Source organism: Triturus cristatus, chromosome 9 (assembly GCF_964204655.1).
Source record: "Triturus cristatus chromosome 9, aTriCri1.1, whole genome shotgun sequence".
NCBI lineage: Eukaryota > Metazoa > Chordata > Amphibia > Caudata > Salamandridae > Triturus > Triturus cristatus.
The window spans coordinates 944950712-944977728 of record NC_140592.1 but is presented as its reverse complement, the minus strand read 5'-3'; the positions used below and the strand labels follow the sequence as shown (position 1 = coordinate 944977728).

Below are 27017 nucleotides of genomic sequence, written 5' to 3'. Positions count from 1 at the left end.
AGAGGTTTACAGGCAGGTCTCGGGGACCGCGATGGGCACCTGCTTCGCCCCCAGTTACGCGAATGTATTTGTGGGCTGGTCGGAGGAGCAGGTGGCATGGTCCCATACCAATGAGAAGTGGACCACCAAAATAGTATCATGGTATAGATATATCGATGATCTTTTCTTGGTATGGAGAGGGACAACGAGTGAGGCTAATGAGTATATAGCACATCTGAATGAGAATGAGCTCAACCTGCGATTCTCGGGCTGGTGGCAGCTAACTATCTCGACCTGAGAGTCGAAATTAAAGATGGAAAGGTAACCACGGCTCTTTTCAGAAAGCCCACTGCTGGGAATAGTACACTGCATGCGTCCAGCAGTCATCCACAAAAACTAAAGAAGAGTATTCCCTATGGGGAGTTCTTGAGGTTAAAGCAGAACAGCTCCAGGGAATCTGATTTTGATTTAGCAGCTCAAGCAAGTACTAATCGATTTTTAGCAAGAGGATATGATGCAGGACTTGTAGACAAGACTCTGAAGAAAGTAGAATTGTTATCTAGGAAAGATCTGCTAGAACAGAAAAAACAAAGACAGGACAATGGAAAATTTCGCATGATAACCACCTACTCTGACGATGCTGGTACACTCAGAAATATATTGAGAAAGAACTGGCATGTGTTAAAAACGGATGCCATCATTGGTGCTGATATTCCAGTGACACCATTGATGACGTTCAGGAAGGCACGCTCACTGAGAGATAGACTAGTACACAGTCACTTGGACAGCATTCCAACAAAACAGGGTACTCTGAACGAGCTGAAGGGATTCTATCCGTGTGGGAAATGCAAAGCTTGTGCTTTCAGTATAAGAGTTTTGACTTGTAAAGTCAATGGTTTGAAATCAGACAAAAAGATCAATAAATTCATGACCTGTCAAACAATGTATGCAGTTTACTGTCTAAAGTGCCCCTGTGGACTTAGTTTTACACTGTTGATAGTACTCCCTATATAACTAAGAGTGCTAGAACACATGCGTGCCATCGTGAAAAAGGATTTTAACTATCCGGTGGCATGCCATTTTGCCATTAAACATAAAAGTAACAGGGATCTGTTACAGTATTTTAGCAACTGTATACCTTTAAATGACAGAGGAGGGGATAGAGTGTTGAGGTTAAGGAGACTGGAGTCCAACAACATTATGGACCTACAGACAAAATCCCCTAATGGATTGAATAGTGGGGAAGAACTGACAGTACATTTGGGAAATTAATTAACAATGTGTGATAATTAGTGAAGTGGTCCTTTCAGAAGTTATGGAATAGTTATCTATCTTTCTTTCTTGAATAGCATCTAGTTAATGCCAATATACGGCAGAAATATACATGAAACTCAAGGATTTGTTAGCAATCGGTAATAACGATTGCCAATGCCGATACACGGCAAGATTGTTATTTTATTACGCTTGCAATGCCTCACCCAATAGAAATATGGTGTCATGATTTATTTTGACTTGTGATGCATTGTTATCGCGTATTTATTTGTAATAACTATGAGATTTACTCTTGCAATATGGCGCCTAAAGTAGAGCGTCCTGGTATAAGCCCTTGTTTATTTTCATGACAATGTCGATGACGCTTTAAATGTTGCAGCCCAATGCGTCATGTAAACAACACTGACGAAGGAACCCTTCTGAAACGCGCCTGTTGTCCGAAGATTAAAATTGCTACAATGAAGCACCGAGAGTGCCGTTTTTCCTTCTATGAACACTTAAGAAGGTTTGGAGCGTGTGTGTGTGTGTGTGTGTGTGTGTGTGTGTGTGTGTATATATATATATATATATATATATATATATATATGTGAATATATATATATGTGTATATGTGTGTATGTATATATGTGTGTATGTATATATGTGTATATTTATTTATTACCTACTGGCAGTCGCCAGTAGGTAGTTATAGTTAGGACCCATTTTCCATAGGAAATCCGCAACATTCTATTTGGAATAACGTTGGCGCCGATTGATGAATCTTCGCGAAATTTTCCAAACTTTTGGCCAGCTCTGGTATGCTCCTATCCTGAAAATTTCACGGTGATTCGTCAAGCGGGGGCCGAGAAAAAAGGGGGGTCCCAAAACACGTTTTCCCCATGCATTTTCCCATGGGACCTGTTGACGCAGCTACAGCCCGAACTGCTGAACGGAATTACACCAAATTTGGCAAAGAGGTAGTCCTCAGTTCAGACTCGTACCTTTTGCTTAAATGGTGTAAATCCGTTCAGTAGTTCCTGAGAAAATTAGAGTTAAAAAGATAGATATATCTGGGCGGAGCCTAACCACACATCTCATCGTGAGATCTGATTGGCTGTCAGTACTTCATCCAAGAAGTGTTGGCAGCCATCTTGGGACCAATAAACATGATAGCACCTCATTAAAAAGCATTGCAGTTAATAGAAGGTTTTAAGACTTTAGTTACATTATAAATCATTTGTTGATGGTACCATACTCATTTTAGGATTTGTGGTGTGTTCTAAGGTGATTTTACCATGTGAAAAAGCCTTCTGCTGTGATATCATGAATCATGTTTGAGAAAAAACTATTTTCTCATGCTTTTCCCACAGAGGTTTGGAAGGTGATCTATAAGCTAAACTGAGAGCATATTTTCTGAAAATTCACATTATCTTTCTCAGTCATGTGAGAATGAAGTCTGAAATTCTCAGTAAAACATGTACATCCAACAAGGGCAGAAGACTGTCAGTTGATTCCTTTGTGTTCTACTGCAGCTTCCCAGAGTATTCTAAAGAACAACTAGAGCGCTAACAGTCCTACTTATGACAAACGTATTGCACACCTGAAGCCATCTTGATTGGAATAAAGTGGTAACACTTAAAACATTTAATTTACAAAGGAACAAAATGAGGGGGTTCATTTTGCCATCGAAATTATAATTAGTGCTGCAGAAAGAAAAATTAGGGCACATTTTGAGTGACTTCTCAAATCCTCTTCTATTTCATTAAAACATTCTGACATGCAGACTGAAACATGCACTTTCAATACCAGCAGCAGACTTCCCTGGTGAGCAGTAGCTTTACTACAGTGATCTAATAAGCAACTAGAGTGCTAACATTCTGAATTTATGGCAAATGTGTGACACATCTGAATGCCTTCTTGATGGAATCAAAGTAAAAAACAAAGTATTTCCTACTGAGGAGACTGTAGTAAATGAGGAAATTAGGAAACTTCATAACAAATAAATCTCCCAGGATGGCCACCAGAGACAAAAGAGCCCAAATGTAGCCCAAATATTACCCACATGTAGCCCAAGAATAGCCCAATGACAGAATGTCCCAAAGTGTTCTAACGAACAACTAGAGCGCTAAAAGTCTTACTGATGACAAAAGTATGGCACACATGAAGCCATCTTGATTGGAATAAAGTGGTAACACTTAAAACATTTAATTTACAAAGTAACAAAATGAGGGGCTTCATTTTGCCATAGAAATTATGATTAGTGCTGCAGAAAGAAAAATTAGGGCACATTTTGACTTCTCAAATCCTCTTCTATTTCATAAAAAAATTCTGACATGCAGACTGAAACATGCACTTTTAATACCCGCAGCAGACTTCCGTGGTGAGCAGTAGCTTTACTACAATGATCTAATAAGCAACTAGAGTGCTAACATTCAGAATTTATGGCAGGTGTGTGACATATCTGAATACCTTCTTGATGGAATCAAAGTAAAAAACTGAAAGCATTTCATTCTGAGGAGACTGCAGTAAATGAGGAAATTAGGAAACTTCATAACAAATAAATCTACCAGGATGGCCACCAGAGACAAAAGAGCCCAAATGCAGCACAAATATCACCCAGATGTAGCCACATGTAGCCCAATGACAGAAGTGTGCAAAACACTTATTTTTTGTGTATTTGCAGTTGTATATAGTGCAGACTTGTCAGGTATTGGAGTGCTTTACATGAGCATTGGTTACATCACACAAGATCAAATTCATTTTGGTTGTAGACATGGGGAGATTAAGTGATTTGACCAGAATCACAGAATGTTGAGCTGAAGTAGAAACTCCAACCTGGTTTCCCAGTTGCAACGTCTGCAGCTCTGGAAGGAACACCACATCCTCTCCCCTAAGTGCAACATTTAATCAAGTGGTCAACTGCATAAAAAAACATAAAGATTACAAATAATTTAAAAGTTCTTTGTCGCTATTTGAAAACTCAGAAAATATGTCCTCGTTTTAGTTTTTTAGAGCACTAACCATATTTTTGATGCAAATAAGACCGTCTCATATATGTAATTTCTAAAGGATGCTCTAGGTATTACAGTTTTGATTACATCTAGATGACGTCAGGCGTTCCACACGTTTGTAATAAATATAGAATGTTAGCAATCTAGTTGTTCATTGGGATACTGTTGAGAGGCAGAGGCCAGGGGCACAGACTCAGAAAATTGATAGGCAGGTAGGAGAGTGCAGAGGTAACCATTTGATCACACTGGGCAGGCAGGAAGGGCAGTGGCAGCACAACAGACTATGGAGGGCAGTGAAAAGGGGGCAGGGGCATCAAACCAGCAATACAGGACTAGCAAGAGAGGCTGTAGCAATATAATAGACCATTGTGGGCAGGAGGAAGAGGCAGTGGTAGTACAACCATACATGCCAACAGACCTGTTTCAGCCAGGAAACGTCCAATGTTTTTAAGCTCAAATGGGCTTTATTTGATCTGTCTCCTGTCTACAATCTCCTCTTTTTCAATGTAACTCAAAGGGGAAAATCAATACCCCAGTTGTTTTTCAAAATCTCCCTCTTACCAAGTTCAAAATGTTCGCAAGTATGGTACATTAGATCATGGTAGGCAAGAGGAATTGGGGTAGGGACATGGACTCTGATAATAGAGGACAGGAGGGACATTGAGAGGTGCACCAAACTGACCCTACAGGGCAGGCATCGGGGTTTGCAGCAGCACAATACACCACACAGGGCATGCGGGACGGGAGTGCAGCACAATAATCCATAGAAAGCAATAGGTAGGGGACAGGACCATGCACATGGGCAACAGAGAACAGAGGGGAAAGAGGCAATGGTAGCTAGCTGACCATAATGGACAGAGAGGAGAGAAAGCTGCAGCATAACAGACCATAAAGGGCAGGAGGGACGGATCAGGGGCATTACAATGGAACAGACTAGCCAGGAGGGAGGGAATAGGGGTCTGCACATGGAAACAGAGGGCTGGGGGCAAGGGAGCAGGGCAGGAGCAGCAAGATGACCATGGAGGTCAGGCAGGATGGGCACTAGAAACAAGACACACCATGGAGAGCAACAGTGAGACTATGATGGCATACACACAGACCATGGAGGGAATGTGGGAGGGGGTCACGGGCAGCTAGCTGACCACACAGGGAAGGTGGGAGGGGCCATGGCAGCACAGAAGACCATGCATGGCAAGCGGAAGGGTTAGTGGCAGCACAATTGCTATGATGTGCAAGAAGGAGGGTGCAGGGGCATGCACAAAGGACCATGGAGGATAGAAGGGAGGGTCAGGACCTGGGCACAGACAAGAGAGTTCAGGGGAAGGGGCCCTCACAATAGACCGCGCGGGGCAGGCAGGAGGAGCAGTTGCAGCAAAACAGACCAGGGAGGGCAGAAGGATGTGGCAGTAAAATGGACCATGGAGGGCAGGAGGAAGGGGATAGGGGCATGGCATGTGGACAGGCAGGGTGGAGGTGGCAGGGACAGGTTACAGTTATCTGACAATGCTAGGCAGGTGGGAGGGGAGTGGCAGCTCAACAGAACACTCAGAGTAGATAGGAGTGGCAGGTCCATGGAACATGGTGGGCAATAAGGATGGTGCAGGTGCAGGGGGAAGGAGAATAGGGGCAGCAAGCTAAGCACAGAGGCTTAGCAGGAGGTCAATGATGGGCCATCGAATTGGGCAATGGAGGGCAGGAGGAGTGGACTGGTACATCATGCTAAATGGAGGGCAGTGGCAGCACATCAGACCATGCATGGCAGGAGGGAGGAGGCTAGTCCATGGATTCAGACAACAGAGGATAGGGAGGAGGTGGATGGGGCAGCAAGCTAACTGTTCAGAGAAGGTGGGCATTAGGAACTTTATTGTTTTTAAAATGTGTGTTGGTGCGAACTACTTAAAATATGAACAAGTATGCAGCATAATCTCACTTTTATTCAGGAAGAAGAGGACGTTTGTGACTGTGACTCCGGGCTCACTTGGCAGAAACACCCCCTGACCCTCCACCCCCCATCGCAAAATGTAATGCCCGTGAAAAGGGTAGGTGTACGCAGTGTTATATAGAACATAGTCCTGAGAGCACGATTGAAAATGAAAACTAGATATAGTATATGGTATAAACTATGCACCAAAAAGTGTGATATAAGATGAACCGGAGCGTGAAATATAATATGCAATACATTGTGCGCAATGACAGATTCATTGGAGAGCGCGAGATAGCACAGGCACTAGCGCGTGCTATGCGATATGCGCCTTGGAGTGTAATATGCACAGGGCAGTGTTGTGTAACCTAACTAGTCTCTGAAGTTGTAATATAAAATATGTGCTGGGGAGTGTAACGTTGCATATGCACTGTGACAAAGATATGGATCCCAGATTGTAATATGTATGGCATAGCGTTGTGCGTTTTAACATAGGCATCGAGGAAGGCACGTTAGATGGGGCAATATAACCCGTGCGAAGGCAAGTGTGGCATGACATATTCACGGGGTGGTGATACAGTGCACATGGGCTAGAGAGTGTCCTAGCATATGCACTAGCTGGTGGAATACAACACAGAGGTGTGTGGCACTCGGCGGGCACTGGTGGGTGTAACACAGCACTGGGCTCAGCCTGGAGCACGCTGTGACTCTCAAGTGAGGTTTGTCTCCTTTCCAGGGAGTAAAATAAAAAGTATTACACATCCGGTGGTGGATGTGTGTTTTATTAACCGTGAGGGGGGTTTCTTGCATAGTTTGGTCGAATTTTTGTCGAATCCCCTTTGAATGGCTTGGTGTGCGTGTGTATTAAATGTGCCCGTCAATAGCTACCCATGTTTGTATAAATAAACGACAAGGGTGTCTACTTGGAGAGTACCCACCGGCGGGGGCACCGGGATTAGGCACGGTAGGGCGTCAGACACGTCAGAGCTTCACTAGTGGTGTAAATACATTCCACGTGGATTCATTGTATGCATAGTCGCCTTTTAATGAATATCACGCAAATCGTCATGGTGATAGGTACATACGGTTTGTCCAGCATGTCCTAGGTGTTTCTATAAATATATATATTTTTTAAAATAATAAAAAACAAAGGCTGGCCCCGGGGGATGGGGTCCCTGGGGCCATAAGTGGCCTGAGGAGGGGGGCAACGCAGGCCCCCTCCTAAAGAATAAAAAAAAAAAAAGGCGATTACCCGGGGGTTTGGGTCCCCGGGGCCGATTAAGGCCTTGGGATGGGGCCCACGCGGCCCCCTTCCAAAATAATTTTTTTCAACAAAAAAAAATAGGGTGCAGGCCATGGGAGATGGGGTCCTCAGGGTCAATAAATTAGAAAAAGAAGGGGGGCCACACAGTCCTCCTTCTTAAAAAAATTAAATAAATAAAAGACTGGCATCGCGCTGGAGGCCACGCCCCCTCCTTGCAGCACTCTGCAAACGCGCCCCCTGGCCAGTTGTAAGTTGGGGAATTAATTCCCCTTCAATACTGAGGGTCCCTGAGGGCCTACTAGCCCAACAGGTATCTCCAGTATGCGCCAGGGAGCTGCGTTGCAGACAGGTGTTTTGAAGCCACGCCCCTTATTACACCTCTATGCAACGCAGCTCTGTGGCGCTTACTTGGAGGTACCTAGTGGGCTAGTTTGACCCTAGGGACCCTTAGGATTCAAGGGGACTTAATCTCTCAACTTAGAACGGCCACAGGGCGCGTTTACACAGTGGTGAAGGGAGGGGAACGGGGCCTGAGGTGACGTGTGCAAACACGCCCTGTGGCGCATATTAAGTTGGGGAAATAATTCCCTTTCAATCCTGAGGGACCCTCGGGGCCAACTAGCCCACCAGGTGCTTCCAGTAAGCGCCACTGCTCTGCGTTGCAGAGAGGTGGTGCAGGCCGTGCCCCTTTTTGCACCTCTCTGCAATGGCGCTTACTGGACGTACCTAGTGGGCTATTTTGCCCCTAGGGACCCTCAGGATTCAAGGGGACTTAATCTCCCAACTTAAAACGGCCACAGGGTGTGTTTACACAGTGGTGAAGGGAGGGGACGGGGCCTGAAGTGACGTGTGCAAACACGCCCTATGGCGCATTTTAAGCTGGGGAAATAATTCCCCTTCACTCCTGAGGGCCCCTGGGGGCTAACTAGCCCACCAGGTGCTTCCAGTAAGCGCCAGTGAGCTGCGTTGCAGAAAGTGGTCCAGGCCGTTCCACTTTTTACACCTCTCTGCAACACAGCTCTGTGGCGCTTACTGGAGGTACCTAGTGGTCTAGTTGGACCCTAGGGACCCTCAGGATTCAAATGAACTTAATCTCCCAACTTAAAACGACCACAGGGCGTGTTTACACAGTGGGGAAAGGAGGGAACGGTGCCTGAGGTGACGTGTGCAAACACGCCCTGTGGCGCGTTTTAAGAGGTAGTTTTAATCCCCTGCCCCATTATATACTAGGGGCTTACAGAGGAGGCCATGCTAATCACATGGGGACCCGAACGCATAGTGTTCCCTAGTGTATGTAGGTGTTTTCACTGTATTTTGAGTGTCTATTAACATAGCTCTGGCTCTAGGACTCGTTAGTCAGACTCAGTTACCACCAGTATCCGTCTGAAAAAGTTTTGGGTACAGGATGATTTTGCAACAAGGCTTCTTTCTGCTCTTATGTTTGTTCTTTCTGCACGTTATCCTTCTTCCTGCACTTTTCTTCGTCTTTGAGGACTTCTGTTGCTTCTTTCTGTATTTCTTTTTTTTCTTTCTGTGCGTTTTTTTTTCTTTCTTCACATGTCCTATCTCTGTAGGCATAGTTAGAAATTAGCATTTAAAAAAACCTTTGAAATTCACTGAAAAAACCATAGGTTTCAGGCACGTTATAGTTAGGAATTAGCATTTAAAAAACCTTAAAAATTCACTAAAAAAACATTGGTTTCAGGGGCATTATAGTTAGCTGGACTTTTCACTCGTACAAAACCATTGAAATTCCCCCGTTATAGTTAGTTCAGCTAACTATAACTCGCGCGCCCGCAATGCACTGCTGATGACGTCACATATTACATCACTCATGACATGGTCAGTGACATCACTCATGGCATCTCAAATGACATCACTGATGACATCATCCTTGTGATAGTGGCAGACCTCCTCTCCCCCTAATATAACCTTTGATACACACATTCAAAAATAGAAACTAAAATTTTCAAAACAATGGACATACCAATACCAGTTACAACAACCTATTCAGTAATTCTAAGATTCACATACACATCCACCAAGAGTCCTATACAGTCACTCATACATGTACTCACTCATCATATGTACTCGTACACCTATACATCCTGTTACACAACGCCACTCATCCATAGAGTTACTCACACACATAGTCACTCATGCTAATAAAGAATCAAACATCCATTTACTTGCATATATAGTTATACATACACCACCACACTTACTTCTATAGAAACTTACACATACTTAGTCTTTTAAACAATCACTTATAGAAACACATACTTATTCTTACAGGAACTCTTCCAATCTCTCACTCTCACATATACTCACTTATATACACCAATATTCACATATACTAGTTTAAAACATATGTAGTTACTCATAAAGACACTATTGAGACAGTCATTCACTCACTAACACACCCATGCACACACTCATCCACCCATACAGTCCTGCACACATGCTGTCTTCAACACATACGAACAGTGAGTCACTCATTCATGCACCTATGCACTACGTAATACCCCCCACCGAACCATACAGACACTGACACTCATACTGATTCTCAAAAAACCAACTAATAACCTATATAGACACTCATGTAGCTACTCACCAACCCATGCAGCCACTTATACACAAAGTGAGAGACTGATACAGATATTTACATATTTAAACATTACTCACTAAGCCATGTATTCACTAAGATACACTTAATCAGTCAGTTATACAATCAATTTTTCAAAAACAAATCATCCATTTAGACACTTATATACCCATTTATTCTTCCATCGACCTTGAGATATACATATATAAAGCATATGTAATTTTCAGAAAAACACACATTCACTGGATGATGCCATCAGTGATGTCATTTGAGATGTCATGAGTGATGTCACTGACCATGTCATGAGTGATGTAATATGTGACGTCATCAGCAGTGCATTGCGGGCGCGCGAGTTATAGTTAGCTGAACTAACTATAACGGGGGAATTTCAATGGTTTTGTACGAGTGAAAAGTCCAGGTAACTATAACGCCCCTGAAACCTATGGTTTTTTCAGTGAACTTTTAAGGTTTGGTTTTTTAAATGCTAATTCCTAATTATAACGTGCCTGAAACCTATGGTTTTTTCAGTGAAAAAAATATATATATAAAAAATAAATATATATATATATATATATATATATATATATATATATATATATATATATATATATATATATATATAATATCCATATGAAAGCAGAGGAACGGTATGACCATTTTGGTGAGGCTAACGAAGGAGGGGACCCAGCCCCACCTGGAACAGTGACCTAGGTTTTTGAACATCAAAGACCACAATGCAATTGAGAGACACTCCCACTGGGGCTGGACTTCGCTGTGAATGCAGCGGAAGAACTCTTGCTGCTCTCTCCCTCAACCTGATGCAAGTGAACAAGGGCTATCAGCCTGAAACGCGTTTGGCTATGAACTTTTACTGAAAAGGTGATGCTTTGCCTCCCTCCCACCCTGCCAATAAAAAGGTGAACAACCTACTGTGTGCGGCGCCTCAATTGTGGTGTGCTTTCATATGGAGATATATATATATATATATAACTTTACAAACCTGATATAAGGTGTTCAATCATCCACAGTGTCGGCGCCTGCTTCTTTGCCTAAGAGCGGGATTGGTTTTGATATATACACCTAAGGAAGGTACTATATGTAGATTAAAGTTGTATTTAATAATCTCATCTGACTTTCAAGGCTTGTTGTACTTTAAATTAATTTATGTTTTTATATCTTGGCATTCAATAGTGAAGCAATTGTAGATAAATAGGTATGATTAGAGTTACTTATTTATGCAGTCACTTGTATACAACTTAAACATAGAATAATGTAACATTTTGTAAGCAAAACAAACGAATATCCATATCTTTAAAAACATAATTATTGGGGGGAGGAGCCTAGCGCGCAACCAAGATGGCCGCGTAGGCTTGTGGCTTCCGAGGGCCTCCGCAACCTCCCACGTCTATCCTGTCATAATCCTGATTTTTTCGACGGGCTTTTGTTTATGATCTTGCGCTAAGGTGCCACTCGTTTTCCAAATCGAAATTGGACTCCGGGAACGTGTTTTTTGGCGATCTGAAGTTTGCGGCCTTCTCCGGCCTTGGTGCCGAACTCGGGTTGGTGATGTGCCCGGCTGCGAATTGAACAACAGCGGCATGCCAGGCTGGGCCTGCCCCGGACCCCGTGCTTTCACTTTCGGTTTCGAGTTGATCTACCGAAACTGATGTGTGGGACATTGGGAGAGCTGCGCAGAGTACGGAGTGCAAGGCCTAGTCTTGAACTGTAAACGGGCCTCTTTCAGTTAGCGGCCCGGATCTCCTGGCCTTCCTCCGGGTGCTGGAGGGTGCTGACCTTGCTGATCGCTGACGATGACGACGAGAGTGGACGGCGACAAACTGAAACCCAAATCTACCCGGAGGGGAGCCTATTCCCAGGCCAACAATATGGACCGCTATGCGCAGCCAAAGGGATCCCCTAGTGGATCGGGTAAATCGCCTGAGCCGCCCAAGGAGGCCTCGGGCGCATCATCCGAATTGACTCTGTTGGATGTCATGGGGGCCATTGAGGAGATGAAGGTGACTGTGAACCAGCAATTGGATATTCTGGCTAACAAATTGGACTCGGTGCTGATTGATGTCACCTTGGTCAGAGCGGACCTGTCGAAAACCAATGACCGGGTCGACTCATTGACCCAAGCAGCGTCGAGCCTAACGGTAGATGTGGCCGCTTTGCAGACGACGGTGCGGAGGTTGCAGCTCGCCAGTGACCTGACTGATCGTCGCCTTGAGGACTCCGAAGGCAGGGCCAGGCGGAATAACATCCGCATTATCGGCGTGCCCGAACGGTCGGAGGAGTCTGCTGTGGATCTTTTTGTGGAGGATCTAGTGGTGACTCATCTAGCACCCAAAGGGCTGAGCAAGTTCTTCGCTGTGGAACGGGCCCACAGGATTCCGGGAGGTGCGCCCAAGGTGGGTGCCCCCCCGCGGCCTATCATTGCCCGACTTTTCAATTTTCGGGATAGAGACGCTATCCCGCAGGCGTCGAGGGTGGCTGGGCCATTACGATTTGAGAACTCTAATGTTAGCTTTTACCCAGACTTTACGCAAGCGGTTCAAAAGCAACGGATGGGATTCTCGGCCATCAAACGGCGCTTGAGAGACATGGAGTTCAAGTTTGCGATGCTATTCCCGGCTAGGCTGCGGGTCGAGTTAGATGGTCGCTCACACTTCTTCGACCGGCCGGAGGCGGTGGGAGAGTGGCTGGATGCCCTGCCCAAGAGTCGGGATCGGGAGGGTCGGATGGCGGAGAGCGGAGAGGGTTTGACGGAGTAGGAATGGAACTGTGATCCTGGTGATGGACTGTATTGGTAACGTTTTGCACCTGTGGCTGCACTGGACTCCAGTTTGTAACGCTTTGCCCCGTGGTATTTGGAGGTTGTGGGGGGCTTGCTGGGGCCCTTTCCTCCTTCTGGGGTTTTTTCTTGTCCTTTCTTTCATATTGGGGCGACAGGCACACTGCATGTTGGGGGGGCTGTTCGGGCTCACGCAGGGGTGCAGGGAGGGGGGAGTTTTGTTGGGGTTGATGGGGTGGGGTTGGGGGTTGCTTGTTTGTTTCACAAGGCGGGGTAATATTTTTTGCTGTGCTATTATGATTGTGCTCCCCGGGAGGGGGATATTTTGTGCTGGGAGGGATGGGGGGTAGGGGACTGAGACTTCTTTCCTGGAATGTGAATGGGCTGGGGGACAGGATAAAGCGGGGGGTAGTCCTGCAGTTCTTGAAACGTATTTCGCCTGACATTGTGTTCTTGCAGGAAACGCACCTCATAGGGAACTCTTTTCATGCCATGAACAGACGAGGATATCGCCTCCTGGCCCATTCTGGTTTCACCTCTGGCTCGAGGGGAGTGGGCATTTTAGTCAGGACCTCTCTCCCGTTGGTGGTGGATGAGGTGCTCCACGACGACAGAGGGCGCTACACTGCGCTGGTGGGGAGGTGGGAGGGTAAGTTGATTTCGCTGGTCGCGGTCTACGTGCCGCCGGGCCTGCAGACGGCCACCTATGCTGATTTGGGGCGCCTGCTACTTAGGCTCCCGGGGGGGGGGGGGGGTGTTGGTACTGGGGGGGGACTTTAACGCTGTGGTTTCCGGAGTTGAGGATCGATACCCCCCTAGGGACCTCCCTCGGGCCCAGAACTGCCTGGGGGGCTTTCTGGATACCCTAGGACTGATAGATTGCTGGCGGTTGAAACACCCTGGACAAGCGCAATATACCTTCCACTCCGGGGCCCACGGTAGTCTTTCGAGGCTTGACTATATGCTAGTGCCTGCGGCCCAAGCGGGGATGATCGGGGAGGTGCGACATTTGGCACGCGGTATATCTGATCACTCCCCCCTTTTGCTGCACCTAGATATCGCCCTGGGGGCGGAGGGGAGGGTGGCGCCGATCAACCCCTGGTACCTCCGGAACCCCACGATTCGTGCAGACCTGGTTAAGTCTCTGGAACACTATTTTAATGACAACGTGGGGTCGGTGTCTTCCGCCATCTCCCTTTGGGAGGCCTTTAAGACGGTGCTCCGGGGCCAGGCCCTATCTCTCATTTCCCACACCAAAAAATGCGAGGCGCAGGAGGTTGTTCGGCTAGAAAATGAGATCACCGAGTTGGAGAGTGATTTGGAGCAAGGTGTTACGGATGACAGATTGCATGTGCTGGAGCTTAAGCAGGCCGACTATAAGGCGCTGGTTACTGAATCTGCTAGGAGTATGAGCAGGGAGCAACAGGGGCGATTGTACGATATGGGTGATAAGGCCGGGAAGTTGATTGCCTGGTTGGATAAGAAGGAGAGAGCGAGTCGAGTGGTGCCGGAGATTGAGAGGGTGGAAGGTGTGCGTGTGACGGACCCCGGTGACATTGTTGATTGCTTTGCGGAGTATTTTCACGGGGTCTACTCTCCGGTCTCAGAGCGATCGGAGGAAGACTCTCGACTGCTGCTTCGAGACATTACTCTGCCTTCCCTATCTGATGAGGATAAAGTATTGAAGGATGCGGCCCTGTCGCCAGATGAGATTGCTTTGGCCATTCGCTCTATTGCCTCGGGTAAGGCCATGGGTCCTAACGGACTTCCCATCGAATTGTATAAGCTGCGCCCAGATGCGATTGCCCCGTATCTCCGGGACATGTTCCTTGAGGGTCAGGCGGCGGGCTCCCTCCCTTCTGACCAACGTCTTGCTACTATTGTTGTTATCCATAAGGAAGGGAAGCCGCGGGATCGGTGTACTTCTTACAGGCCTATCTCTTTGTTAAACGCGGAGCCCAAAATCCTCGCCAAGGTACTGGCCAATCGTCTGATCCGGGTTGTGGGCGACCTGATTCATCAGGATCAATCCGGTTTTATACCCCATCGCAATACCGCTTTGAACCTGCGGCGACTGCATGGCGTCCTTGCTCGCGCGCCATTCATTCGTGAGCCGGCCATCTTGGCGTCCTTGGACGCTACCATGGCGTTTGACACCTTGGAATGGCCGTACATCTGGGCGGCATTGGCGAAGTTTGGGTTTGGCCCGGGGTTTATCGGTTGGGTGAAATTGCTTTATGACAACCCACTGGCACAGGTGGTGGTCAACGGACGGGTGTCGGCTCCCTTTGTTTTGGGTAGGGGCACCCGACAGGGATGTCCATTGTCGCCTCTTCTCTTTGCGCTTTGTTTGGAGCCCCTTGCGGAATGGTTGCGGTGGCACCCCTCGATACGTGGCCTTCGATGGACGCCGGAATACGAGGATCGTGTTTCCCTATATGCGGACGATATCCTCTTGTATCTTGCATCTCCGCGCAAATCGCTCATTGTATTGGTGGATGTGTTGAGCTCCTTTGGTCGCAACACCGGATTGGTAATTAACTGGGCTAAGTCTTGTGTATATGCTCTCTCCGGGGAGGCCCCCCCCTTCCGCGGGGGTGCCCTATGCAGATTGCGGAGTCGGCGTTCACGTATTTGGGTATTTTTATAACCCTGGATCCGGTGGCCCGGTATGAACGGAATCTTCTCCCCCCCCTTCAGCGCTTAAGGGCGGATGTGGCGGGTTGGCGGCGGCTGCCGCTCTCGCCGCTCGGCCGGGCAGCATTGTTCAAAATGATGTCGCTACCACGCTTTTTGTACGCCCTGCAGAACACTATGGACGTAGTGCCGGCCCGTTATTTTCGGGAGGTGGAGTGTCTCCAGCGTCGATTGTTTTGGGATGGGCGGCCGCGGATTGCTCTTGCCAAACTGACCCTACCGTGGTATGACGGGGGGGGTCGCCCTCCCTGACATTAAGCGATATTACTGGGCCTCCCAGTTGGCTGCCGTCAATCACGGGATGTATGGCCCTGCTTTGAACCGGCTTTTGAGATGGACAAATTGCTACTGCCAGGCAGAGACTATAATCGAGCACTATACTCGGGGTCCCTTGATGCGCGGTTGACGGGCCCGACGCGGGTCGCGGTGCAGGTGTGGCATGCAGCAAATGCTGCGATGGGGTGGAGGGATCGCTTGACTCGGGCTACGCCATTGTACGCGTCCCAGCGTTTGGGTTATCTGTATACTACGAAAGGCTTTGAGAAGTGGGATACGATTGGTATCAGCACGGTAGGGGATCTCTGGACGAAAGGGAAATTTAAGACGTTCGACATGCTGAAAACTGAATGCCAGTTGAATGATAGGCAATACTATCGGTATGCTCAAGTTCATCATGCCTTGTGTTCCGTGTTTTTGGACGTGGCGCTATTCCGGAGCATTCCCCGTTGGAAGACAGAGTATTGGACAGCTATGTGCCGGATAGCACCATTTCGTTGATTTATAAAAAGCTTATCAATGATCGAATGGGTTTGCTGGCCTCATTGCGGGAGACATGGATTGCCGACGGTTTAGAACTGGACGACGAGGATTGGGTGTCAGCGGTGGCCTCCCCGAAAGAGGTGGCTATCCCGGCCCGATTGCGGTTCGTCCAGCTTAAGATACTACATAGAGTGTACGTCACGGGGCCTGGTTTGATGCGTATGGGGTACTCGGTGGATGGTTTGTGTAAGCGAGGCTGTGGGCTACTGGGGACTTTTCTCCATATCTTGTGGGAGTGTCCGGAGGTGACTCGGTTTTGGTGCAGAGTGCATGCGGTGTTAGAAGAAGTCACGCATGTTGCCTTGTTGCCGGAGGCACGAAGATGTTTGCTGAATGTCTGGGAGCCGACTGATTACAATGTGACGCAGACGCAATGGGTGACTCTAGGCTATATGGTAGCGAAGCGTGACATTGCACAATTGTGGGGCTCCCAGAGGCCGCCAACGGTCTCCGAGTGGAAGGAACACGTGGACTGGTGTATGTTCAGAGAGAAAACGGTGTATGTGGCGAGAGGCAAGACTGGGAAGTGGATTAAGGTGTGGGGTCCCTTGAACTCCTATCGTGGAGGTATTTGCACCCCGCCCCAGACGCGTGAGATGGATGCCGCTCTGTCTCCCTAGCCCGCGCATTCCTGTATGCTCCTGCGACATGCGAATTTGTCTCTTCTGCCTTGCCCCCCTCCCCCCCTCTGTCTACCCGGGTTGGTTTACTCCTTCGATACGAGGAGCACATGTTACTGCCATTAACTTCCTCTGCCTTGTGTGTTTGATGTTTTCTGTTTTTCAAAAATATGAAACCTTTCTTGTTTGTTTATGGACTGCGGCTGCGGCCGACTGCGATGATTAGCACTTTAGTAACTTTTTTGTTGCTTCATTGATGTGAATGTTAAGTCGTGCCAGGTTTACACTGCGTTTAGCGGCCGGCCTGTTGGTTGTAGGCCCATACTTGTATCTCTTCAAAACTGTAATAAAGGTTTTAAAAAAAAACAAAAAAAAAAACATAATTATTTTATACGTTTATACAAAGCAATAGCCATATGGAGGTATACATCTATAGTCCAAATAAACGCTTATATAAAGAGGGATATGCTATTGTGGTAGCACTTAAGAGCCCAAACAGGGAAGTGTCCCAAGAAAATGTGTGCTTTTCTTTGGTCAGGAATCTGAAACCCACACCCTGCTTCTTTTCGACTAAAAGCCTAGGCCGACATAACTGACATTTTTTATGTTTTAGTACTATGCAATACACATATGATCAGTGATATGTAAATCTGGAAGACGAGAAACGGAATACAATTGCTGCTTTATTTGGATCAAGATTGAAAACTGAAAAATATACAAACTTTAAAACTGTAACATATGTAGACATTTTCAATTGAAACCAAAGAAAATAGAGGCTGCTTCATACCATCCCCAAAGGAGATTTCCTTTCTAAGATGGAGACTTGTATGTAGGTATTCTTGTCCCTCAAGGAAGAGAAAGGCACTTGATCTTCCCATGGATGTAAAACACACCTTTGAATTTTGACACTGTCTTATAAGCATATTTCCAACCTGAGCAAAAGGCTTAGGGACAGATAAAGTCCAACACCGTGGCAAACAACTGCCTCTAGTATTCCACTCCTCTATTAGCTCCGTTTTTGAGATCTTACTTTCAAACCTTTGTTGTTCAGGCTAAAATGTGGTTTCTCTTTCTAACATAACCTCTGCGGCCAATATATTCCATCAAACAGAATTAAGTTTTTGGATCATATTGCTGCACTAACTTTCCTGTGAATGAAGCAGTGACGTCAAAAGGAAGATGCCAGTCGTTGTGAAAAAGCTTGACTGACGCAAATGTGTGATGAAGAAGTTCCCGTTTGCATTCATTGAAAAAGAAAAGTGGAAATATTTGCTTTCTCCGGTAGCAAAACGTCAATCTTTTAAAATCCCATAATATCAATAAAGGATTCATAGTTTTCTGTAGTCAACCAGGACTCACTCAAGAAGTGATGGACTCTCAGAAGTATTTCAAAGGCACATTAGATGCATATTTCAAGCTACACATAATTTAGCCTGTTATTGTAATCTCCCTTTTTAAAAACTGGCAGAACTCCAAGAACAGATAAAAAAAAATAATATTCCACCTGAGTTAGTTTGTTAATCACAGCAAACCAAATGTGACTGTGGCAGCTGCAACTAGAGCAGCTCATGTCTGTATATTTAGTACTGCTGTAAAAATCATAAATGGAAACTCAATGGACTGGATCAAGATGTTTTGATGACCTTTGTTGGAACATGCCATTCTAATACACATTCTACTTGTTAAAACTGTGAATCATGTAAGAAGACAAACGCATTATAGTGTTTAACTGAAGATAAAACATCTGGAAGCAAAGGATATTTTACTAAGACAAATATCTATTAACCAAACTTTGAAGTTAGTGAAATAATTGGAATTAAAGCTGTTTATATAGCAAGCAAATTGAACAGGCTTTGCTGAAGACTTTCAGCTCTAGGTGCTCTAAATATTTCACATAGGTTTTCATTTTTAAAAGCTACTCTGCGCAGAATCAATGTGAATTCTCCAACTCCGCCTTCCATGTTCAGCCCCTTTGTTGGGACGAAGAATACTTAGAGCCTTACTTAGAGTTCGGTGGGGTGTAAAATCCACCCATAGTGCTAGATATCCCGCCCCACCTCTTTAGAGTGTAGTGATGTCTGCGCACTTCAAAAAGGATCAGGCATCCGTCACTTTTTGGCAAATGTCCTGCATTCACAAAACACCAAGGCCCTTAGTATGTCTCCTCATGATCTAAATATGTCCACAGTTGAGTGGATGGTAGGAATTCTATCAACAGGCTCTACCTTACAGTTTTACAGCATCTCCCTCTTCACAGTACCCCACCCATCCTATTTTTAGAAGTTTGGCTAAATCCTCTGAGGAGCCTTCAAAAGTAACTAAAATAGCTAGTTACTGTAAGGGCAACCAAAGAAATGCATACATATGAGTGAAATCAAGCTGCAGTTTTTAAGTACTTTATTTTCATGAAAAACACCAGTAGTTCACGAAACAGGAAAAGTGCATAGCAAAGTCTATCTCTGATTTGAAGATGCTATCTAATACTGCATAAGCCAGCTCATAAAGTTGAGATTTTAAGACTTTGTGTTGGAAAACCACTGGATTTGTAAGGTGTTCAGATAATTGGAAAACTATGCCTTTTAACAATTATAATAAAAGTGGTTCTACACTAACAATGACAAGAGGACAGTTCGTAGGTTCCAGATCCGTTAAAAAAGTACATCCTCCCACACTCTTTTCAAGGTTTTGAAGGTGCTTCCTTCCATCACCCATTTCGTTGAATCACTATATGTTTCTGCTATTTCTCTGCATTAACAGTACAGGATCTACATCTGATCTCGTCCCAGAATGTACACATGTGACTTGAATTCCGTAGTAGCCTGTTGATTTGATGTAAAATATGCCTTCATCCTCAGCAATAGCGTAATGTACTCTATCACGTTAGTATGCAACATTATTTCAAGCATCCCAATTCATTCTTTGATTCTGATGGTCATGGGACTGTTTATTCAGAAACAATTTATATAGACCGTTACAGCTCTCCCGCTCAGGGTGTGAAATTCAGTATAACAGGAATAAGTTAATATCTTGCACTGAACAAGCCATGACTCTGATAAAGGTAGCTAAAGATTTTATACGTTAGTAAATTGAATGTAGGAAGAAGAAAATCACTCCTTCTCCTTATGTCCGTTCTGCTAAGAGACCAAGAATCTGTCCTTTCCTATAAGTGTATGATGACCATGTAAAGGGACACTGCGTATCTTGGTGAATAGAGTAGCAAATCCACTGAAACAGTGCCAGAAAAGAGTGTATCTTTCAACCAGACGTCACATGTTGGTGGTCACAGTTGCTTCTATTCAGGACCAGCATGCTCGCTTGGAGGACCCCATAGGGGCGGCTCCTCCGTAATGGCAAAGACACATTGTCCCACTCGTCAGTCACAGAAAAATAAAATGATAGAACATAATTTTATTTTTCTGTGACTGCCTTACACATGCATGTAGTGTGGAGGGCAGGGCCAAGAGTGGTGGGCACAAAGCAGGGCACATGAATCTTTGGCCGACCAAACATACATGCACATTTCTGTTTCTCCCAGCACAGCCACAGCCAGGTTGGAAAAACACCGCAGGCTCCCAGGGACTGTCTGAGCAGCAGAGCAGCCGCTCAGACCAAACCTGGCACTGCTCTCATAGTGAGAGCAGCGTCTGGATTGGGCAGGGAACCTGCAGTCCCCGAGACTGCTGGGAAAGCCCCGAGGGGGATTTCTGAGACAGCGGTTGCGTTTGTGATAGCAGAAGAAAAGGTACTTTTTAAAATAATTCCCTTTTTTGCCCCCACCCTGTCCGTCCGTTCCCCGCCCTCCCCACTTTTCGTTTCTGGCAGCCGCAACTGGGAACACACGGTCAAGAGAGGTGACATTACATAGAGAGGTAAGAACTAACAAGTTAAACTAGCGCTCAAGTCATTGAGAACTGGGCCTTTCAGAGATGAAGCCAGATAACGCAGCAGGGCCAAAAGTTGAGATTGGTTAAAACAAGGTGACGGTATGAAATTATTACCTAAAAGTATACGACTGCTCCAAGGAACAGTTACAGAAGCACCATGAAAATCCATAGACTTATTCAGCACGCACTTTTGTTTTCATATGCATGCTACCATGACTGAGTCTGCTCAGGCTGTGCCACAGAAATTGTAACAATAAACAAGCATTTGCAATGCAATAGGTCTCGCATTTACGCGCGTTTAAGCTATTGGCATTGTAAATGACAATGCCTTTTATTTATGTTTTATAAACCAAAATATAAATAAAAGGCATTGTCATTTACAATGCCAAAGGCTCAAACTCGCGTAAATGCGAGACCTATTGCATTGCAAATGCTTGTTTCTGTTGAGAGTTATCCACACGGCTCTTCTTGTTCCCTTGTAAAGTGCTCTGATGCCGTGGGTGGCGATACATTTGCGCTACATAAAAGGACACAAATAAACAAAGCAGCTATAGATATTTGCATTTTCAAGGGTAAGCAAATTGCCAGATCTTCTCAATAAGTTAACACTCGTGGCAACCATCCGAAGTGACATGCATGCTGAAGTTTGGATGCGAGCAAGGTGAACTCAGCACCCCATCCTTCCGAGGTTGGTAAATTGAGTACCTTTAAATAGGGTATAGTGCCAACTATGGCGCTTATAAACATCTAAAGAGCCCCCGGCTAGGAAATGTGCAGACTTTGCAGCTAAGAGTTTGCAGTGCTGCGGGACTGACACAGGGCTTAATCCTTTGAAGGTCGATGAAAAACAACGCTCAGAGCTGAGTTAGGTAATAATCCGCATTGTCAACAAGGACCTACATTTTGTGGTGTGAACTATTTAAATGTCCGTTATTCACCCCTAACCAGAGGGACCTTTATGACCAGTCTGCCTCAGTGCCCCTCCCCACTCTTAACACGTCGGCCTGACGTCCAGGGCCTGCTCCCTGGAGTCAAAGAAAGAAAAAGAGACATTCAGCGGAAGAAAAAAATGAAACGGGCAGAGAGAGCAAGGCAAAAAGAGAGGGCGGGGCAGAGATGGACTGTGGAAGAGTGAGACTGGCAAGGTAGAAAAGAGAGACATCGGAACAGAAAGAGACAGGCAGTCAGAGAGACTATCTGGGGCAGACAGTGGAAGAAAGAGGGGCAGAGACAGTCAGGGGAAAAGAAAGGGAATCAGCAGAGGCAGATAGCGGAGCAGAGAGGGAGGGAAATACAGGGGAAACGATAAAGTGGAGGTGACAAACAGTGCAATGCACAGACACAGGGAGACTGATACACAGAGCAAGGCAGATGCGGTCTGTGGAGAGATAGACAAGGAGACACAATGGAAAAGATAGAGACATTCAGGGGGGAAGACAGAAGCGGAGAATGACAGTGGGAAAGAGGGGCACAGACTGAAGCACAGAGAGGCAGATAGCGACAGCTGAAAAAGAGAGAGACAGGCTCAGTGATCGGAGACGCGATCAAGGGAGCAGAAAGGAAACTGATTAGAAGGGAGGGGGTAGTGTGAAAACAGTGGGGAGAGAAGGGAGGGTGTAATAAAAAACAAAGGAGCCAAAGCTATAGAGAAGGGAGGGGGAGTGGGAGCAGCTGTGCACGTGCATGTGATCGTGCACTCAAGGTTTAGGCCAGCCAAAACTGTGGGTAGCACTTTGAAAATCCCACATATAAAATGTCTCTTCGAGCCTTTGGCTCGCGAGACCTAAAAAGAGTGATCTAATTACCTTTTCCACTCTTCTTTCTTTCCCCCGTTCCCTGGTGAACACTATTTGGTCCTATATTCAAAGAGTCCGTGGCTCCGAAGTAGCCAATGCTAGGCAATAAAAGGGTACCTAATTTGCGGTTCTTTGGTGTTGATGATTTTTATAGATTTCTTTATGGCCTGTCTTACCTTACTGATGTGAATAAGCATGGTGTACGCACCTACATTTGGGACTGCACACTAGGGGTAGAAAGAGTTGTTATATTGTTTAATTGTCAGTGTTTGTATCTGGTCTGGTAGCTAAACTAGTTATGAGGTTAGGACAACCTCTTTGTGTGGTCTGGTTGAAGCCAGTCTTTCTTGGCATGATTTTCTGAGATCCAGTTGGTATATGGTAGCATATTATAAGATCAGTTAGCATTGCAGAATGATACTTTGCGAATAAAAAATATTTTTGTTCTTTCTACAGTTGGGTATTATATACCGAGACATAAAACTTGAGAACATCTTGCTAGATGCTGATGGCCATGTGGTACTGACGGACTTCGGCCTCAGTAAAGAATTTCTTATTGATGAGGTATGTATCTAAATCTCTGATGTGGTATAATGATTTTAATATGTAATCATTACAATTGAAAAAACTGCAGCAAAAGGAACCTTTAAAAATACAGATATAACTCAGTTAATCTATTCTCTTCCATTGATGTTTTTACCACTTAGTCTATCATGTAAACCTTCCGCAGATAGGCATGGACCATAAAGTAATTTGAATTTTTCTGCCTTGAACCCTGGAATTCCTTGCTATGCCTCTTGTGACCTACAGATATCAGTATACCACATCAGGCATTTCCCTAGGAGGTATTGCCTCCTGATAATATTGCGTGTGGAGGATTGTGGGTCTATATGTACAAATGCAGTGAGTGGGCTTCATTCTAGGTGCGAGTGGGCTTAATGGTAGGTTCTTGACCAGGTGGTGTTTCCCAGCTGAAGACCAACTCAAGTTGTCAGGGTTTTTTCTTTTGCTAACATAAGGTCATGGTATTAGTGAGCAAGGATTTTTTTTTCCAACAGTGGAGTCTTAAGAAGTTAGGATTTTTGCCCTCTGTGAAGCTTTCAAACTTTTCTAGTTAACCTTTGCCTGGGCAAAGATGTACTGTAAATTGTCAGATAAAATTATTTTTAATGTAGCCCAGCCAAGCTGAAAAATGTATGTAGATATTTTTCGCTGCTAGTTTCCTTCATGCAGAACTTTCTTTTAGGAGGCGAAAAATTGTAATTTATAACAAATGTGTGTTATAAATTCCAATTGTTTGCAAATGTTACGAGAAGAATACGTTTGCAATCTTTACAAAGTTGTGACTTTCACAAAGGTTCCAAAGTAAAACTTAAGGCCTCGTCCCTGTTATACATCTTTAAAAACTGTCAAGTAACGGGTACAGAAAGCGTTGAATATAAATATTTTGTAGAAATAGAATGATTACAAAAGTAGGCATTCCTATTGCTTACTGTTTGTTAGCACCCATGTTTAGCTGCCTTGAACTGGAGCAAAAAGGAATTGAAAGACCATCTAGGCTCTTGGAGCTTCAGTTAATTGCTATTTAATACTGAAGCCATACTTGAGGTATACACAGTATTGTACAGCAGGAGGCTCAGTTGTTCTCAGCAAAAAAAAAAATAAGGGTGAAAAGGAAATGTAAGAAGTAAGGTATTTGTTAATAGATTGGCAGATGGCTCACCAGATCAGTGAATGAATGTCCTCCGCTACCCTGGCGTAGAACTATCCGCCATATATAGAGTTGCGTGCCGGGCCTAAGGGATATCGGCTTCTAGTGTACCGACTGCAGCTCTGTTGAAGGCACTGAAGCTTTGTCGAGCAGCACCCATGTTGAATTTTCCTTCTATGCAAAGGTTTTTGATTTTTGGAAAACAAAAAACAAATTACCCTTACGGGGTGGTGCTTTCCTTGGCAGTTCTGACCAGGAAAAGTGTATATCTCAACCTCCACCCTGCTCTGTTGTACATTAGCCTAGTGGCGGATAGGCCGGTGGTCAAAGGTTTCCCTACGGAGGCGCCAGCTCAGGCTCTGTCCATCATAATCGTGGTATCCCGTTAGGCTGATGGTACATCTCTCAAACTCTTAAATAGCCCAAAGTATTGTGGAATGCCTTCTTATTGAAGTGGAGTGGGGGGAATTATAAATTGCATGCGAATGAGAATGAAGTGATTCAGATGTGTAACACTTTTGACTTATTTTCAGACGGAGAGGGCATATTCCTTTTGTGGTACCATAGAGTACATGGCACCTGAGATTGTCAGAGGAGGGGATACTGGACACGATAAGGTATTTTACTTTCATTTTTGTTTTTGTGCCATTTTTGTAACAGTACTACTTAATGTCTGTCTGTGCATTTTGTCATTAATTTGCAAAATGAAATTATCCATCTATAGCTCTTCTCAGTTTTGTTAATTTTCCAGAAATAAATGTAACTTGCTAGTAGGTCTATTTAACACCATCCGTCAAGTAGAGGTGCCACCAAATTCATAGGGAGAGCTAAGCCCCTGAATTGCTCACAATATGAATGCCATAATAGATATATAAAATGATAATACTGGGTTATGGCATCTCTCCTTCAATTTTTGAAGAAGCGACATGTTTTCTGTTACATAACTGATTAAAGGAGAGGTAGAGATGGCATTGTCCTGGCTTGCCTCTGTCTCATCCCTTAATTTGGGCCTATAACTGGCACGAGGGCCAAACCGTTGCCCATTGATAGTCTCAAACCTGCTTTTGCCTCCCCACCTACATCGACAAATGGTGTCTTTTGTGTGGTCCTTTGTAATTATTTGTGCCTTTGTAAATGCAGGACGTTTAGCTAAAAGTTTCAGAAAACATTTTGAAAATCTAAAGTAAGTTTGAAAAGTGGCTTTAACGCCTTGTAATACCAGGTATTTTGCCTCAATCACCCCTGGGCAATTTCCGAAGGTTCAAACTTGTCAGCTTGGTAACTTTCTTGGCCAAAAGACTAATCCCAACAGTGGTTGAGAAACTGCCAGATTGCAAAAAGTTAAATATAGGCAGTCCTTTGTATACCTTAAAAAGCATCATGAACATTTGGTCAAAAAAGCCATGTAAAGTTAAGCTGCTCTCAAGAATAGGCAGTGGCTGGACCTGTTTGAGACCGGTGGAAACGCTGTATAATCATGCAGGTGACTTTAAAAACTTCAGCAATTTTTGTTGTAATGTGCTATGTTTTACCTTAGTCACAAACTGCACACAGAGCACTGGTACCCTGACCCGCTTGGTTAGCCATCCTCACACGAGGCACTATTTTTCAGTGACTGAACTGCTCCTGACCTTGTTATTTGAAATCGCACTACTAAAATGCGTACTAATGGTATGGTGTTCTTTTCTGTTCAGAATCTAGTACCAGAAAAAATATTTGATTCATGACACTTTTCTCACTTCAAACAGCAGCAATTTTTTTTGCATCACGTTTATTTGCTGGGTACTACCACGTAATTTGTCATCCTTGCTTTTGAGACTTCTGGGCCAGTAGAGAATACATGGCACAAGTGTATTCAGATGTGCAATGGGGGTGTTGTGGGAAGAAATGGTTCCTAAGATGAAACTGGACCTCCCATCTTTCTAGCTCTGGTACTCTCAGTATCTGAGGCTGAAACGTGTTAGTGTGTGCATCAGAATAGGTGATGCTGAAGATTTCAACTCCAGGAAGGGTGGAGAGGGAGAAGTGCAATAGGGAAGCTAGATATGTATCTAACTAGGAAGGCTGACTTTATTAGTGTCCATCACGGCAAATCTCTCTAACTCACTCTATCATCCTTTTCGTCTTCCTTTCTAACTGGTTAGGAATCGCCTAAGCCATTAGGCAGGATTGGATAAAGCTTCTCAACTTTATTTCTGTGTGCGAGGGTCCCACACCCACCCAAAATGTGTGCACCACCAACCGCTGCACATACATTTACTGTTAAAAAAAAAAAAAGAAAATGCTTATGAGGCAGGGCTCTGGAAACAGTTTGCACCTAGACATAAAAACAGTGTTTCACTCTTTTTGCTGGTGCCATTGTCATAAGATCTGTCTCCCCTTACTCAAAAAGGTGTGTTTTGATGAAGTTTTCAGATACAATTGGTGTGAAGAAATTGTCAGCTAATTTGCATTTGCAGTTTACATAACTAGACATCTGATAGACTGTAGCCGTAGATTCCTTACCTTATAACGCCGCTTTTTAACCTTTTTACCTCTGTAGAACCCCAATTAATGATAACTGGATACCGGGGCCCTCACTAAATCATTATTGGAATCAGGGGACAGCTCGCACCCCTTCCCCAAAGCATTACTGGAAGGAGACGACCCTGCCTAAGCAATTTTG

The 27017-nt window shown here is 44.9% G+C and overlaps 1 protein-coding gene across 2 annotated transcripts in view; it reads left to right on the top strand.

Annotated features, from left to right (window-relative positions):
- RPS6KA5 (ribosomal protein S6 kinase A5) overlaps positions 1–27017 on the top strand; it is a 543858-nt gene that overhangs the window by 247878 nt on the left and 268963 nt on the right. For both annotated transcript variants that reach the window (XM_085626532.1, XM_085626531.1), the window contains exons 5-6: positions 23098–23205; positions 24886–24969. In XM_085626532.1, the coding sequence (XP_085482658.1) occupies positions 23098–23205; positions 24886–24969 (192 nt within the window). The remainder of the gene's footprint in view (positions 1–23097; positions 23206–24885; positions 24970–27017) is intronic.